The 18,946-nt window shown below is 39.0% G+C and overlaps 1 protein-coding gene across 1 annotated transcript in view; it reads right to left on the bottom strand.

The window, feature by feature from the left end:
* Positions 1 to 6,846: 6,846 nt before the first annotated feature.
* The window catches only part of ACSL3 (acyl-CoA synthetase long chain family member 3), a 76,064-nt gene continuing 63,964 nt past the window's right edge, over positions 6,847 to 18,946 (bottom strand). The window contains exons 11-15 of the mRNA XM_006079644.4: positions 17,590 to 17,664; positions 16,351 to 16,542; positions 14,660 to 14,774; positions 13,116 to 13,273; positions 6,847 to 8,954 (exon numbers count right to left, since the gene is read on the bottom strand). Of these exons, the coding sequence (XP_006079706.1) occupies positions 8,797 to 8,954; positions 13,116 to 13,273; positions 14,660 to 14,774; positions 16,351 to 16,542; positions 17,590 to 17,664 (698 nt within the window). The 3' untranslated portion in view covers positions 6,847 to 8,796. The remainder of the gene's footprint in view (positions 8,955 to 13,115; positions 13,274 to 14,659; positions 14,775 to 16,350; positions 16,543 to 17,589; positions 17,665 to 18,946) is intronic.

Here is an 18,946-nt window from a genome sequence, read left to right as displayed (position 1 = left end):
TTGCCTGGGAAATTCCATAGACAGAGGAGCGTGGCAGACATGACTAAGCAACTAAACCATCACCAAACTTAAGTGTACTGACCTAGGAAGATGGTCATTGTCCACTCACAATGAAAAGGCTAGTTTCAAAATATACATTGTGGTCCAATTTTGTTCTATACTAGTTTGCTAGGGCTGCTAAAACAAATACCATGACCAAAATCTATTTTCTCACAATTCAGGAGGCTGGACATCAGAGGTCAAGGCATCAGCAGGGCTTTTTCTTCTGAAGCCTCTCTTCTTGGCTTGTCTCTCATGTTCTTCCTTCTGTGTGTGTCTGTGTGCTAACCTCTCCTTGTAAGGACCAGCCACACAGGATTAGAAGCAGTGTTGGTGGCTCGGCTGTTTCTGACCCTCTGTGACTCCACAGACTGGAGCTCACCAGGCTCCTCTGTCCAGGGCATTCTTCGGGCAACAATACTGGAGTGGATTGCCATTCCCTTCTCCAGAGGATTTTCCTGACCCAGGGATTGCCAGGTCTCGTGCACTGCAGGCAGATTCTTTACCATTTGAGTTACAGGGAAGGCCCACTCTAAAGGCCTCATTTTAGTTTAATTACCTTGCTAAAGGCCCTGTCTCCCAATAGTCCCATTCTGAACCACACATTCTTCAACAAACACATGGGCTTCAACACATGAACTGGGAGGGGGGTGGGGGAGGGGTGGGGGGGGTGGCTCGGGTGGGGAGGCGGGGTTGTGGGGGCTGAGTCGGGGCTTGGATACAATTCAGCCTGTAACATGCTCTTTAAAACATTCTGTGTGTATATGAAAAGTTTTCATTTTCCATCTATATTTCTGAATTGCTAGAAATTTTATGAGTGTAAATTCATGTTAAGCCAGCCATTCTTTAAAAACAGTTTTCCAATGTTTTATGTCTATAATTACTTTCAAATCAAACTTTCTTTTTTTAAAAGTGCCAAAAAAAAAAAAAAAAGAGTGTGTCTCAGTAGGATGGAGCCACAGTCAGGTCCTTTAAAGATGCTTGGTGTCACCGCTGCAGGGGAGGCCGCTGGCCTGGGGACAGAGAGGAGACACGACAAGGACACACCGTGCCGAGAACCAGAATCAGAAAATCAGCCAAAGACAAAACCAAAAGGCAAACGATGATGTATATGATCTATTGGATGTACATGAAGGGCCTTAAAAGGTCTGCTTGAAGGACAAAAATGTCCATAGAATTCAGTTATGGTAAAACTCAAAATGAGTCATGAAACAGTAAATAAGAGGAAAAAATCAGATGAAGGACGTGAAATAAAGCTATTCAAAAGAGGGAAGGAACTACCAGAGGAAACTTTTTTTTAATGTAAGGGTGGAAGATAGGGGCAGGTAATCACATATCACATTATAAAGATAGAACAAGCAGAACAAGACTGATAAGCAAGAGTGTATTTGAAGAAAGCGTTTCAAAAAACACCCAAATTCAGCTCCAAGCTGAATTGTGCCCCTGCTCCCCTCCCTCAAAAAAAGATACACCACAGTCCTAGATCCCAAACCTCGGAAAAGAAAAGGAAATTGAAGTTCCTTCAGTTGTGTCTGACTCTTTGCGATCCCATGGACTATAGCCTGCCAGGATCCTCCTTCCATGGAATTCTCCAGGCAAGATTACTGGAGTGGGTAGCCATTTCTTTCTCCAGGGGACCTTCCCGATCCAGGGATCAAACCTGGGTCTCCTGCATTGCAGGCGGATTCTTTACCGACTGAGCCACCAGGGAAGCCAATGGGAGCTTACTTGGGGACAGAGACATCACTGATGGTCTGGTTAACAGGAGGTCATTAGGGTGGACCTTAACCCAATAGGACCAAGTCCTTATGAAAAGAGGAAATTTGGACCCAGAAGATGATGTGAAGACTTGGGGAGAATGCCATGTGAAGACAGAGGACTGGAGGATGCATCTACTTGTCAAGGAACGCCAAAGATCACGCACACCTCCAGAAACAGAGACAAGGCAGGAGCCCGGCCCAGCTGACACCTCCAGAAACACGAGAGAATGATTCCTGTTGCATTAATCACCCAATTTGTGGTATTATTTTATGACAGCCCTAAGACACTAATATAAATACCAGATTAGAAAATACAAGTTTCTGGTTAGTTCTTTACCAAAACATTAGACAATTTCTAGCCTTCTTTCTTAAAAATTACTATTTCCAGGATCAGAAAAATAAAGCTTTAAACTAGTTGTTCTCACGGTGGTGGTTTAGTCACCAAGTCGTGACTGACTCTTTGCGACCCCATGGACTGTAGCCTGCCAGGCTCCTCTGTTCATGGGATTTCCTAGGCAAGAACACTGGAGTGGGTTGCCATTTCCTTCTCCATAGGATCTGTCCAACCCAGGGATTAACCTGCATCTCTTGCATTGCAGGCGGATTCTTTACTGCTGAGCCATCAGTTGTTCTCATAAGCTTGGATTTTTATGACAGGAGTAATGCCATTGTAAAAAGTTTTTAATAAAATATGAAGAGAAAAATAAGTCACACTTCATAAACCACCATGTGAGCACACTTCCTTCCAGGCTCTTCTCTAATGCAGTATACACACAACACATACACACACATTTGTACATACATGTACATACACAATTTCATGACCAGAAGGACCTACTGAATTTTTATTCCCTTTCTTTTCCCAAATAATGCATAAAATTAAATATAAGAAGTGGTAGCAATACTTTTCTTGCCTATGTAATCAATCAGATGAATGTTACATAACACCTAGCTGTTTAGGTATTACTATAAACAACAAAAAAATAAAGGTCTCTTGCAGGAACTCTCAAGCCACATTTCAGGTATTTTCTTAGATGCCTAGAAGTGGAATTAATGGGCAGGAAAAAAAAATAATATTTTCCTCTTCTTCTGGATTTTGCTTTTCAAAATAAGATGAACTATTGATCAACTGAACAGGTTTAAGTCGGATTCTGGTGGCTACTTGTGACTGGCTATAGAATAGCTATCTTTTCTCCATTTGTGGGAATTTTTTCTTTTTTTTTTACTCTCCAAGGTCTTGATGCACTCCTCCTGAGGCCAAAACTCATTGGACCCAGAGGTAGGTAAGTGATGCTGGTGTCAGCTCTACAACTGAGCAGAGGGCTATTTCGCAGGGCAGGCCAAGTACATAAGCAAAGAGAGAATGCCCTGGGCTTGCCTGGGAAGTACCCAAAGGGTGCGTGGGGCCTGGGTGGGCTCTCCACAGGATGGGGGCAGGGTGGAGGGGGGAGTTGGATCCCGGGGCACACACTTCTGGGCTGTTAGGGTGTTATTAATGTCTTACACATCAGCACCTTCCTATCCCGTCCCCTCCCTTTCCAACCCAGCCTGAACCTCAACCAAATGGTAGGAGTTGCTTCTGAATGAATCCCACCAAAGTGAACAGTATTCAAAGGTATCAGTAAAACGGGGCGTTGATGGGGGTTTGCTGAAGGCTGTTTTTAGAAGCCTGGAGGGACTAGAAAAATGCATTTAACATTAAACATGGACCCACATATGCATTGTAATAATGTCAACACTTGAATCTGTTCAAAAAAGTCAGTCCCATGTCAAGGTCCTGGGATGAGAAGTGATTTCTAAACAGACATGCCCTTACAGTCTGCAAGCTGCACATGGATCAATGAGAAGGGAATCAGAGACAGGAGTAAAGTTTGGGGGGAATCCAATTGAAGAATAACCTATTTTCATGACTCAAATCAGGCTACACTGGTATATAGCCTGCTGTTTTCAAGGGTTATGTCAGAGGAATCTTTCCATGACAATCTTTCCATGACCTAGCAACCTCATCCTAAAAGTATAAGGTGTATCTAGGATGGTAGAAACATTAAGCTACCTATGTTTAATAATCCAAGAAAAGTTAATGACAGGAATTAGGCACAATCATCTTTTTAAACTGACTCAAATAAAACAAACATTGAAGTTCCCCAGATGTTCTATTAGTTACAAGACTACATTCAAAGACTTACTTTTTACAAAAGTTTAAGTTAATACAAAGGTACTTAAACCCAGTCTTATCAGAAACCAACATAAATGGCAGCTGAAGGCAGGTTTCTGAGACATCAGGCAGGACAGAACACTTCCTCCCACAACCCCAGGATTCAAAGTTGGCAAAAAATCTAGTTATTTTATTGCTGCAAATCGGGAAAGGAATACATCAAGGCTGTATAGCGTCACCCTGCTTATTTAACTTATATGCAGAGTACATCATGAGAAACGCTGGGCTGGATGAAGCACAAGCTGGAATCAAGATTGCTGGGAGAAGTATCAATAACCTCAGATATGCAGATGACACCACCCTTATGGCAGAAAGTGAAGAACTAAAGAGCCTCTTGATGAAAGTGAGAGGAGAGTGAAAAAGTTGGCTTAAAACTCAACATTCAGAAAATGAAGATCATGGCATCTGGTCCCATCACTTCATGGCAAATAGATGGGGAAATCGTGGAAACAGTGAGAGACTTTATTTGGGGAGGCTCCAAATCACTGTAGATGGAGACTGCGCCCATGAAATTAAGACACTTGTTCCTTGGAAGAGAAGCTATGACCAATCTAGATAGCATATTAAAAAGCAGAGACATTACTTTGCCAACAAAGCTCTGTCTAGTCAAAGCTATGGTTTTTCTAGTGGTCATGTATGGATGAGTTGGACTATAAAAAACCTGAGCACCAAAGAATTGATGCTTTTGAACTGTGGTGTTGGAGAACTCTTGAGAGTCCCTTGGACTGCAAGGAGATCCAACCAGTCAATCCTAAAGGAAATCAGTCCTGAATGTTTGGAAGGACTGATGCTGAAACTGAAACTCCCAATACTTTGGCCATCTAACGCGAAGAACTGACTCACTGGAAAAGACCCCCATGCTGGGAAAGCCTGAAGGTGAGAGGAGAAGGAGACAACAGAGGATGAGATGGTTGATGGCATCATCGACTCAATGGACATGAGTTTGAGTAAACTCCAGGAGTTGGTGATGGACAGGGAAGCCTGGCATACTGCAATCTATGGGGTTGCAAAGAGTCGGACATGACTGAGCAACTGAACTGCTTTTACCCCACAAATTTTAATGCCAAACTTCATCATCTCAAGACTTTATGCTATGTGAATGCTTATGTGCAGAAAACCTTTTATCACCAGAGCATGGCTCCTGTGCTGTCAAAACCCAAGGGAGGACAGGAAGGGCAAGGGCCCAGAGGGCTCAGGGCAAGTGCTGGCAGGACTAGGGCAAGGGCAGGACAGGGCAAGGGCAGGACAGATGCTAGCAAAGTACATCAAGAACAGAACTCCTAGAATCAAGTCTCCCTTCAAATGGATTGCCAGCCCAAGAAAGACAATTCCCCTAATGCCTTTTTCAATGAGTATTTCAGGAATGTCAATTAACTTTTATGAGAGAGCTTTTCTTTCTTTGGAAAAACAAAATATTGAGTTTTAATATCAGAAATTTTTTACCTATCTTTATTCTTCAAACTTCATGTCAAGTCACAAATATATAGTCCATACACATAGTAGCTATCTTGCTTCTTTTTGATGTGCACTCTTTCAGGCAGAAAGAGCAATAACCAAGAAAATACTGAAAATGAATTCAGTGAACAACCGGTTTTCAGTATATAAAGTGTACAGTACATTCCAGTGTGGTCCATTATGTACAGTTTAAAAGTGCATCTCCTCTAAAACATCACAGATGTACATAATTCTTATCACAAAAGAACCCACACAGAGATTTATTAAGCTTCAAAGCTGTATCACAGGGAATAATTTTTGAAAACTATAAAACCTTGTGTATTCTGGAAGCAAAGTCATTCCAGATTTAACATTGCTGAAAAACGTCAAGCTTTAGAGATCAAGGACATCAAATCCATTACTTAAACCAAGTAGCATTTAGAAAGTAGCTAACACTTTGTTTTGTTCTGTTGTCCATAAAAAACTTTCTAATGAAGTTTAAGCTGAGAAATACCAGCAGGGAGAGTGGGGACCTGGGGAGAGGGGAAGAGGGATGGAGGTGGGGGGCTGGTGCAGAGCAGAGATGGCCACCCATCTACCTGATTGTAAACTGCCATATTGTTGGGCTTCCCTGATAGCTCAAGAGGTAAAGAATCAGTCTGCAACACAGGAGACATGGGTTCAATCCCTGGGTCGGGAAGATCCTCTGGAGGAGGAAATGGCAACCTACCCAGTATTCTTGCCTGAAAAATCCCATAGACAGAGGAGCCTGGCGGGCTACAGTCCATGGGATTGCAGAGTTGGACACGAATGAGACTGTTTCAGGAGAGACTCAACAATTCTCTATATAGCTTACTTCCAGAAAACAACAGTTAGAAAACATTCTGTTTAGAATTGATACGCATATCTGAAAACAGACTGTTAGAGAATTCTTGGAAGTTTCCCTTCAAGTTCTTCTGGTTACACCAATATTTATTTTTCTTATATTCAAATTATAGTTGTTGGGTCAGTTCAGTTCAGTCGCTCAGTCGTGTCCGACTCTTTGAGACTCCATGAATTGCAGCACGCCAGGCCTCCCTGTCCATCACCAACTCCCGGAGTTCACTCAAACTCGTGTCCATCAAGTCGGTGATGCCATCCAGCCATCTCATCCGTAGCCCACCCCTTTTTTTATTTTTCAAATCAACCAACTTTTTATTCTTGAAAGGATAATATTAAAACATACCAGTTTCCAAGTCACCAGAGATGGTTTGGATTAAAGTAATTGGAAAGGGGATGCTACTTAATCTCATTTCTTCCGTGTCATCTGACACCTGGTATCTGATATTTTAGGAATGACAGGAACCATAAAAAGTGAGAAGAATAAGACTGTGTACAGATCAAGCCAGCAATATTAGATGTTTCTGAAAAATAACTTTTATTCTGAATCAGTGATAAGCTACATATTCATCTGCCACTATTTCAAGTCACAATTATATTGACATCTCTCCTTTGAAACACTGAACCGTTTTTTCTACTTTCCAAACAACATTTGAAAGCAAATAATTATTCTAAAGATAAAGCATCAGAAACAAATTCTCTCCACCCAAGGTGACTTTAATTTTCAGATCACAACATTTTAGAGATACACCATTTAATTTTTCCTATTTTTACTTCTTCTTGGCAGTTTTTTCAAACTGAAAATTCAAACTATGACAAGAAAAGCATTTAAAACATAATACAAATATATACAAGAATACAAGAAAAGTTTAAAACAAAAATATTGTATTGCAGTATCTCCAAATATGATGTGTTCTTGAAATGACCAAAAACCACAGGGTGCAGGCCCGCAACGCTCTCACATTCTACACAGATCTATGTTCATCTCTCTTCATATATATGTATTTTTCTTTTGCCTTTTGGTGCCTAAAGTAACTGAGACTCAAAAAGATACCTAATATGACATGAAAAACAGGGTACCTATGATTTTTTTACATCCTAATCTGAACACACCTTAATTGGTGCAATATTACTCTTAATAATAGGCAAGCGATACATATGAAACAACATACTATAATACAATGTTTTCAGAATCAAACAATTTCCACAATGACATGAAAAATCGGCAAATTAACTCACCTCATTATAAAGTGAAATTCTCATATATCATAGTAAGAATGCTACTATTAGAAGCATTCTAAAGTATCTCATTTTCTAGTGTAGAAAGGTTATGGTAGAAAAAATAAGGTGCATTTTTTAATAAGCCACCAACAGACACTTCATAGTGCCTGACACATATACACCCAGTGCAAACTAGCCAAGAAAATAATCCTTATTTTAATATGAGATGTTTCACTACACCGCTCGACTAAAGGTAAAATGAGAAATAGCTTTCCATCATTAACATGGCATAATCACAGACAATTCAATGTATATATATATATATATATATATATATGTATATGTATATGCGGTCAGTGAAAATAAAGAATAACATTCCATCCTTTGATTTATTGTTTTTAAATTCTACCTTACCTTTTAGAATTGTTCCCAATTCTAAAAATTTAGATAGTTTCCTAGTTTCCATAGCTAACTAGAAGACTAGATAATTTGATGGTCAGCTACTAGAGATTAATGGTCCACTGGCGATACCCTCGCTGTGTTTCTTCTTTACTATGAAACCATAACCCTCTATTGCTATTGTTTCATGCAGCACCAACCCAACTTCATTTTTCCCTAAGAAAAAATAAATATATAAAGAAGACACTGTGAGGCATATATTCACAAGGTCTCAATTTCTTAAAACATAAGTATGGGTATATTTATTTCTCTCAAATGCATACAAGACAATAATTACACAGCAACAAATCTTTAGTTCAACAATGATTTGATTCATAAGCATTTGAATGAAATTTACATAATTTCACATCCATACCCTTGCATTTTAAATACTGTAAGTAAAAAAGCCCCCCAAATAACCAATTCTTATATTTCCTATTTAGTCCTCTATACATCCAAACTTTAAAAAGTTACAAACTGAACATTATACAGAACATATAAATCATGTTTAAAAACTTGAGGTTTTAAAATCACTGTTCCCCAATATGATTCATAAAAGTCCTCATGCTGACAAGTGCAGTCCTAGGTGGTAAAGTAAACTGGAGGAGGGGAAGAAAGAAGAGACAGACACAAGTTTGCTGTCTTAATATTTTACTAATCCTGTCAGTTAAAAATGGTGATGTCATGAGAAATAACAGTTTAGGTTTAATATGAGGAATGGACTCTGCCTCACAGTTTGAGACATGCATTTCAAGTATTTTCCTATTTGATCTGAGCTCCCTGCAGCAAACTGATGCTGAAAGAGAATAACTATTTTCTTCCATACATTCGCTCAATGTCCGCCTGGTAATGTGTTTTAAGCTCTTTTCGTTTCAGCTTGAAGGCATCTGTCACCAGACCAGTTTCAGGGGTCCACGGTTCAGGGCTCAAACGAATTTTTACTGGAATTTCAAACTTTTCCAGACTTGCTGAGATTGTGGAAAAAAGAAATTAAAAAGTAAACACAGAGCCATGAAAAATATACAACTAAAATTCTTAGCAAATAGTTTTAACTTCCTCTGTCTCCACACAACCGTCAAAATGTAAAACCTACAGCTAATAAATCTCACTTCTAAGCAATTTATCCCTCAGAAATACTAGAAGCAAAACATAGATATAGATATAGATATATATAAGAATTATAATAGCAAAAAACTGTTTAGAAAATCTACATGTCCATCAACAGAATGAGTTGGGTAAATTATGATATAGGCATAAAATGTACACAATTCATTCTTTAAAAATAAGTTAGATCTATTGGTATGGGTATATAAAGATACTTACCATATATTGTTAGGTTTAAAAAAATGATTTTGCTTTGCATTTGAATACTACATAAACTTACGTGCAACTAGATGTGTAGGACGAGGATACAGATAAAATAAACCATATGCTCGAGGGGCTAGTATCCAGGATTAAAAAAAGGAAGTGTCACTTTTGATCTTATACCTATTTGTTTTCTTTGAATTTATTTTTTAAAAAATCACTGTAGAGGGCTTCCCTGGTGGCTCAGTGGTAAAGAATCCACCTGCCAATGCAAGAGACACAGGTTCAATTTCTGATCTAGGAAGATTCCACATGTCTCAGAGCAACTATGCCCGTGCGCCTCAACTACTGGGCCAGTGCTCTCGAGCCCGGGAGCTGCGACTACTGAAACCTGAGCGCCCTGGAGCCCGTGCTCCACAACAGGAGAAGCCACAGCAAAGATGAGAAGCTCACGTGCCGGAACGAGAGGAGCCCCAGCTCTCTGCAACCAGAGAAAAAGCCCACAGAGTAACAAAGACCCAGCACAGCCAAAAATAAAATAATTTTCTAAAAATCACTTTAAAAACTAAGAAATAATAAAGTTAAAACAGAAATCTAGTGACTGAGCCAGGACAGTCGCCGTGAGCTCTGAGGAAAACTGCGTGCTCCCTACTGTGTTTCTCACACACCGCTCGATACCAAGGAGATCTGCAAGAGGGGAAGGTTAGGGGGTGGTGGGGGAATGAGATCTGAAGAAGCACGTTTCCTTATTAAGGCTGATTTACTTTTCCAGCACTTGTTTCACAAATATTTACCAGTAAAAATTATTGTGTAAAATGCTTTAGTAAACATTGTTTTAAAATACAAAAATGAATAAAAATGAATAGTTTCTGCTCTCAACTGGTATACTACTGGGAAAAGGGTAAACACTAGCCATAATAATACACATATTTTAAAAGAATTGAATTCAAGATATAAATGCCTTAGGAACAAAAATGATATATTAACTCAAATAACAAAGTTTTATTCTTCAAAGATTACAAGTATTTCAGGAGTGGTTTCTAATTGGAAAAGCCACCATGAGAAAAAGCAGTACAGTAGGGACCAAGCATTAAGGGACATGAGTTTGACAGCACTGAGATGCGCAGAGACTCGCACACAAGCCCTGGAAGCCCACGCTCAGCTATAAACACTCAGCACTGCACTCATGATCGGACTCAAAACAATGCTAACAACAGCGATATCATCTACACCAGGTTTTAGAAAAATGAACACAGCAACAATCACATGACCAGTTGGGGAAATGGGGACTCTAATAAAAACTATGAGTATTTCTTCCTTATTTTGTTGTGAATATGTTTGTATATATGGTAAGCAAATACTTTTGTTTTCTTCCCCCCATTCTCTTGTCATAATATATTAATAAGTTAACTTTATATCACAGTATTTAAGTTATAGGATATCAAAGTAGCAGAGTTAAAAATCACTCAGGGGTGTGCAAACACTTCTGGAGAAAAGGTTCATGTATTTTCAGTTGCACACAAGATAACTGTTTAATGTTAGGTGACAGTCTGACTTTGTTACTGTCTTTACTTGGAACTTAAACTATGGTTTAAGGAAATGTATGTGGGTACCAAGCTGACAATAGGAGGACTGTGGTGGTTCTATGCCTCATCTGGACTAGGCTGGAGTTCCCAGTTATTCAATTTGAAAGTGGTTTTATAGATATGGCTAAGTCAATTCAAAGACCTGGAGAGCTGAGCTGAGGCCCCCTCAAAAAGCAATTCTGCCTATGGACAGGGGCTTTGACCCCTGCCTAAGAGCTCCAGTCCACTTTTTCAACAGTCTGTCCTACAGATTGCCAGTTCTGTCCAGCCAGCCCCCAGTGAAAAGGCAAACCAATTCCCTACCTGAAAAGTTTCTATAGTTAAATATATTTAACCTACTGATTCTGTTCTCTGGTGTGAATTGAATATAGACTTGGCTTAAAAATGAAGTTGGATCCCTTCTTCACATCATATATAAAAATGGATTAACTCAAAATGGATTAAGGACCCAAATATAAGGACAAAAACTACAAAACTCTTAGAAGAAAATAAAGAAAATATTTACTTGTAACTTAGATTAGGCAATGGTTTCTCAAATGTGAAGTACAAGCAACCAAAGGAAAAAAAGGAAACTGTTTCTTATAAAAATTAAAATTGTTGTACTTCAAAGGATACCATCAAGAAAGTAAAAACACAACCCAAACAATGGTAGAAAATACTTACAAATCACATATTTGATAATGGATTTGCATCTAAAATATATAAAGACCCATATAGTGACAGATTTTATTTTCTTGGGCTCCAAAACCACTGCAGATGGTGACTGCAGCCATGAAATTAAAAGACGCTTACCCTTTGGATGGAAAGCTATGACAAACCTAGATAGTGTATTAAAAAGCAGAGACACCTCTTTGCTGACAAAGGTCCATGTGTAGTCAAAGCTACGGTTTTATCAGTAGTCATGTACAGATGTGAGAGATAGACCATAAAGAAGGGGGAATGCCAAAGAAGTGATGCCTTCGAATTGTGGTGCTGGAGAAACTTGAGAGTCCCTTGGACAGCAAGGAAATCATCAAACCAGTCAATCCTAAAGGAAATCAACCCTGAGTATTCATAGGAAAGACTATGCTAAAGTTGAAGTTCCAATACTTCACGCTACGACACGCTACGACAAAAATATAGAGATGAACATTTCATGCTAAGTGAAAGAAACCAGTCACAAAAACCCATATACAACATGGTTCGACTTATACAAAATCTCTAGAACAGGCAAATCTACAGAAACAGAAAGATCAGTGGCTCCCAAGGACTAAGAGGTCTGAGGTATGATGAGAAGTGCCTGCTGATGGACACAATATTTCTTTTTTGAGGTGATGACAAAGACAATGAGGTGATAACAATCTGAAACTGATATGGCAATGTGTACAATTCTGCCAACATACTAAAAAACTATTGTATACTAAATGGTTGAGATGTTTGGTGTGTAAATTATATGTCTGTTTACAAAATTTATTTTTAAAAAATATATATTAAGTATATAAACTTTAAATTATGCTTAATTGTTCCAGTATTCCACCTTACGGAGAAACAATATAGGTTTCTAACTTTAATTAGAAACCTAAACTTAACTCAATTCAGCATCAGTGTAAGGATTTTGAGTTACCTAGAAAAGCTGGAAACTATATTCAGGCTGACATGCTAAAAAACATAATTACTCCTGAAATAAAGGGTCAGAATAACTTCATCTGATTAAATGAGATCTACATTTTTCATTATCTTGAATGACATATCTAAGGAGAATAAAAACGCACACTTATATTTCACTTAACGCTGATGACTCAGACAGTATAGCTGTTTTTATTAAACCAAGAATATCAAACTACATCTCTCTGTGCCCATTCCACAATACACACACACACATACAAAAGGGGTAGAGGACACGTGATAACAGTGTAGAAAGAGTCTTGGATGGTTCACTGTGGGCTGGGGTGTCTGGGAAGCCCAGCAGGGCCTTGGAAACAGCAGAGCAGAGTGGAGAAAGGGCCAACCCGGAAAACAGAAGCTGTGAGAAGAGAACATTCTGATACGTGTACATCAGTGGTGGGCGTGGTGGCCTTGTGTGTCCCCAGAGGAGTTTGAATGGGGATGACAAGCATGTTCTCCCAACTAATGGTAGGAAAATATGATTGGTTTCTGAGCAGGAAATGTAACCTAAGCCCTTGTAACAAAAACAGAACAAACAAGTTAAAGTATTCTCTCCCCATCTCAGTCCCAGAACCAGTTAACACTCTCACTCACCTGAAATAGCAGCTTCAGAAAGCACTTTCAGTACCTCATTCTCCATTTCACAGCTGTTACACAGCTCCTCCCAAGTCCCATGAAGTCCTTTCCTTCGTGCTAGTTCTGTTAGTTCCTTTTGATTTGGCACAACAAATCCGATGACATAAGAATGATAACTGAAATACATAAGGGACAACTTGGTTAGTGCACTAAATGGCACACCATGTTAACTGTGGTTACTGATTACACTCAAGTTTAGAAGCCAACTCTCTACCATTTTAAAGAACACACATAAGGCATATTTGCCACACTTACTTCATGCAACAGCCACTTTTACTGTCTGATTCATAACACGTTCTGATGCTTTGGCAGAATTCATTGCTAAATAAACCTTAATCTGACATTTCATGATGAATTTCAACTATGTATATAATATACAACTATTATGAATCATGCTTTTAAAAGAAATTAGCAAATTTAGCTTTAAAAAGTCAGTAATTCACATTAATAGACTATAAACAAAAATAAAAGCTAATGAAAGTAAGAAGCTGTTTTTAAGAAAATCTGGCAACAAGTCAAACTAATGTGATTATATATTCTTTTATCATGAGAGAATTTGTATTCTAGAGGAACTCTAAGCACGCCCACAGAAAGCAGTCACCTGAAGAAACGACGGCATCATCAGAAGAAAGACAGTCCTGGTTAATATCACACCAGAAAATCCAGAACTGTTAGCATCACTGAAGAAAACACTTCATGACTAACAGAGGGCAGACTCATTTATAAATCGATATGGTAAATCTCTAAAGTGGGCTGTACCTCAAAGTCTATTTCTAAATTGGTTCTTCTAATACCAGATTTTATTTTTTCATAGTAAGTATTATGTTAACTGCGGCAGTAAGTCTTCTAGGCTGGCCACAAAACACCCAATCACTACCACTGGGGAATGATTGCCACACACAGTAGTGTTACGGAAAAATGTGAACAGTGTGTCAATCTGAAATTCCAATACATTTCCCAAGAGTGCATTCCTGGGATTAACTTTAAACTCTCCTTCCCAGCTGCCTCTGAATCATCATGGGCGAGAGATGCTATGTGTTAAGCCACAGCTTAACCTAGCTTAAGGGGGAAAGGAAGCCCTCCTTTGGGGTTCCTGGGCCCCAAGCAGGCTCAAATTGAGAAGTGGTAGTAAGAACTGAGCAGAGCACTGTTGGCCAACCAATTTCCTTCTTTACTCAGCTCTCCTCTAGACTGGTTGCGGGAAGCCTCCTTGTGTAGAAGGACAAGTAGCTCAGAGAACCAAAGCAGCGGGAAGGAGGGTTTATTTTCTTCACCTTCCTATCACATGGGATTCTGCACCAAGATGTAAAACAGAAATCAGACAGAGGACAATATGGAGAGGAGCATCACAAGGCAAGAATCAGCCAGTGACTGTAATGAGAAGAGGAAAACCCATGAGAAGGAAGAGGTCTTGGTATAATTTTACAGAGAAGGCCAGCAGAGAAAGGAAGGGCCGACAGCATTACCAAATGTTTTAAGCAGCATAAATTCTATGCTCTTACCTGTTTGCATATGCACAAATGTTATCTATTAGTGGGAGATTCTTCAAAGCAGCCTCCACCTTCCCAAGAGAAACATATTCTCCTGCCTGTAGTTTTACAAGGTCCTTCTTACGATCTGTGCAAAAACAGGGCCAGGAGCAGGGCACATTGGAGGATAGTATTAACACACCTTTAATACATACAAATATTGGCTATTCCCCACAAATACTGGCCATCCCCTAAGTAATTTGCAATCAGCTAAGTTCCTTATAAGAGTTATGCTGAAATTTAAAACACATAATAAAGTGAGGCCCTTATTTCTATACCACTGAACACATTTTTTTTTTTTTAAACTTAGCTTCTTAAGGGACCCCATCCTCAGGGCTTCGGGTACGTTCTGCTCAACAGATTACGTCCACAGGACACATTAATGCCAGAAAGGTCAAGAATATATACTCAAGTGCCATGTGAAAGCTCACAGTCTATCTGAAGAGAAGCAGGATGAAAAACCGTATTACTTCAGTACAACATGGTAGTGCTAAGTGTTCAGACTCTCCAACTTGCTGATTTCGGAAGAATTCCTGCAAGTGAGGCCTGAACGGAGTCTTCAGAGAAGACTGAGCAGCAGCCAAGTGGAATGGCACTGGCGAAGAACAGAGCTGTGCCAGTTTGCATTACTGCAGCACAAAAGAGATGGGGGCAGATGGGTGAGCAGGGCCACCCTCAACTGAGCCTCTGGGAGCCACTCAAAGGTTTCCAGCAGGAAAGCAGTCAGGGAGATAGGGGTTCAGTAATCACGTGGTGGCCACGAGAGGGTGCATTCAGCAGAGGTAGGCACTACAACAGAAGGAATTTCTTGCAACAGGGTGGCAAAAGGTGCAGACCTGACCTACAATTACAGAAACAGGAAGAGATGGACAGAACGATCTTGAGGCATATTTTATAAGGTAAAGTAATGGAATATGGATTAACTATATGGGAGCTGACTGCAGAGGCTGTCATCTCCTGCCAGTGTCTAGATGGCATGACTGGGATAGAAGTGCCATTAACTGAGACAAAGAACCCAAGAGGAGAAGCAGGAGAATGTATTTTTCACCTGTCAGTCCTGGTACTGAGCTGCCAGGCATTCCTTAGCTCTCAATGGCAAGGGAAGGAAATGCTTCAGACAGGCAAGAGTCTTGCCCAATAACCTCTATATACACAAAATGATGGCTTCCAGGTAGCTCAGCTGGTAAAGAATCCGCCTGCAATGCAGGAGACCCCAGTTTGATTCCTAAGTTGAGAAGATCCCCCAGAGGAGGGCATGGCAACCCACTCCAGTATTCTTGCCTGGAGAATCCCCATGGACAGAGGAGCCCAGTGGGCTATAGTCAATGGGGTCGCAAAGGGTTGGACATGACTGAGCAACTAAGCACAGCACACAAAAATGAATGCTCCCTACTAAGAATTCGACTCTTTAAGGGTTATCTAGTAGTAATTAAAAATACCACTTCTGAACAGACCTTAAGGCCTCATAACATGTCAAGCCTTATAAATTCCATACAGTCCCTCTTGTGCATTTTTACATTCCAGGGCTGATACAGAGACCATACCAACATTACAGAAAGATGAATTCTTACACTATTAAACAACTTCTTTAAATATACAATCTCTTTTTTGAAAAGACACTACAGGAACATCTACTTAAAGAAAAACAGTATCAGCTGGCTCACCAATGATCTTCAAACAACCATCAGGGTCAAACTCCCCAATGTCTCCAGTACAGAGCCACCTCTGTCCATTTTCATCTTCAAAAAAATCAGCTTTTGTTTTCGCTTCATTTTTGTAGTACCCCATTGTCACATTTTGGCCACCAATAAGAATCTCACCCCTGGGATGTGGTTTATCGGTATTAAAGTATCCACCTAATAAACAGAATAATTTAGAGTTAATTGAATAGTTTTATCCCTCACACATCAGGTGAATATTTGAAACTGCTAGTTTCCAAATAGGGACATCTGATTTTGATCCAATTAGGGTTTCCCAAAGTAAGACAGACACTATGAACAAAATTCATCATTAAATCTAGCTACAAATTTTCAGTTACTTAACCCATAAGCACTTCTGCTTTCAAACTACTATTCCGAGAAAAAAAATAAACGCAAAAACCCAACATCTAGTGTATAAAACAGTTACATATGTACTATGCAGGTCAGTTCCTTTAAGGATTCTGTCGAGATGCTTAAATATCATACTAATTAACATAAAAGTGTTAAATTGTGCATTTTGAGAATCAATCTCAGTGTAAAGTCAAACTAGCATACATTTAGAGGATTTATTCCTTACAGATAACTTCAGAATGGTTCCAAGTTTATGAAACATTTTCACTAGTTTTGCTAAAAGACAGCTGAAAAGTGACACCCAAGGCTTAGAATCTCTTTGTATAAAAGAAAAGTGTATCCTAACAAACCAGAAATAATATGCACGTTAGTAGGATCAAATATTTTAAAAATGACTAGTATTTAAACAGAATGAGCAAGAGAATTTTACGTAATTATAGTAAAAATTTCCTTCTGATAATTTTGGGTTGAAGCCGTCAGAGAAGAGAAAGAAAAAAGAAAAGAATAGGTAAAAATCTTCCGTTTCATAGAATGAATTTTGCGATTTTGTTTCTATAAAATATGATCATTTGCAATTTATGGGCATTATTCATTGAATACATCTTCAAATTTTCCCCATAATTCTTACTTGCATTTATGTAATAAAACAAGCAAAAAAAAACAATTCTTCAAAATCATCTCTGAAACAAGCAAAATAAAGTCACTCACAGCTCTAGATAAAAATATGTCTATTTACAAAAGACAAAAGTAAGCACTTATGGGTGATTTTATATTCTAAAATAAGGAAGAAAATGAAGTACAATACTAATACTATACTCAAATTAATGCTCTGGGGTTAAAACAGGTTATTACCTTCCTCCCAGTTCTTTAATTTGATTTCACAGCAAACTAATGGTGCTCCCACTCTGCCAGTATTGTAGTCCCACACTACGACGTAAATGAAAAAAAGTATTTGATTATGGTAGTTAATAAATTGCTTCATTTTTTTTTAAATTACAAAGATTTATCCCAAAGCTTAGATATCCCCAGAGAACCTTTATAAGCAGAAGTAGCACACTGGTGAACCAGGCTGTGTAGCCCACACTGAGGTGTTTTGTTTCTTTAATCTGAAGTGGTTATAAACAAGACACTTTACAGAAGAGTACAGAATCTCCAAGAGACGTGGGTCCACATTTCCAGCACAGCAACAACTATAGCCCCTAACAGACAGGACAGGCCTGCTCCAGTTTTCCCAGATTCCATACCATCACATTTTCATACACCCACTAAGTAGCTGCTTGGTTCATGACTCTGCCTTCCCTGTTTTTAAGGATGAAGGAGCACAATGGTTTACAGCTATTCCACTTTCTTACTCGACTTAACACATCTTTGCAGGACAAATAACCTCTCCAGTCTTCAAAGTGAGACCTCTGAAGCTCCCCTCACATTAGCTTATGCTACCATACCCTATTTAAACTCATACAGTAAGAGTTCAGAGGCCAGGCTGGAGGTTCAGACTGTTCACTTTCAAAGATCTGGGGCAAGACTTCACCACTATTATGAATTACTACTGCATTAGGTTTCCTTTTCAAGGACCATTCAAATATCAGAAATAAAGTTTGATACATGACACTTTACAGATTTATTTACAACATAAACCATCACTGCTTAATCGCACAACCAATGGAAACCTTAAAAATCAAAGAAATTACGGCTCCTTGGGAACTGAACGTGCATGTTTTTAAGAATGCTTATGTGTTTTCTGCAAAACAAGACTTACAGGCAGCTTCCAAAAATATGAAAACGATAGAGGACACAACAGAAAACTGGAAAACATGGAAGTAGTGCAGGATAAACCTGGCATAAGAATGGTACACAAAATCACTTAGGGCAAAGAAAGGAACATGAATAAGGTTTAGTGTCTACAAATATCTAGAGAAAACAAAAGAGAAGCATAATTTTTTCTTGGACTTGAGAACAAAGTAACTTTCCTCTATAAAAGGGCACATGGGGCACTAGAGAGTCACCTGGGAACCACCTGGGTGATGGACCAGTCACCTAAACTTGTCACCATGATAAACTCTGGGAATTAGATTCTCCAGACCAAAATTAGATTCTCTAGTTTCTCATTGCGCTTATTTTAACACAGACCACTCACCTCAATAAACATTTCTGAATTTGGCCCTTTTATAAACCTAAACAAACACACTAATTTTTCTACACAAAAAGA

Source organism: Bubalus bubalis, chromosome 2 (genome assembly GCF_019923935.1).
Source record: "Bubalus bubalis isolate 160015118507 breed Murrah chromosome 2, NDDB_SH_1, whole genome shotgun sequence".
NCBI classification, from domain to species: domain Eukaryota; kingdom Metazoa; phylum Chordata; class Mammalia; order Artiodactyla; family Bovidae; genus Bubalus; species Bubalus bubalis.
This window is presented reverse-complemented; position numbering and strand designations above follow the sequence as displayed.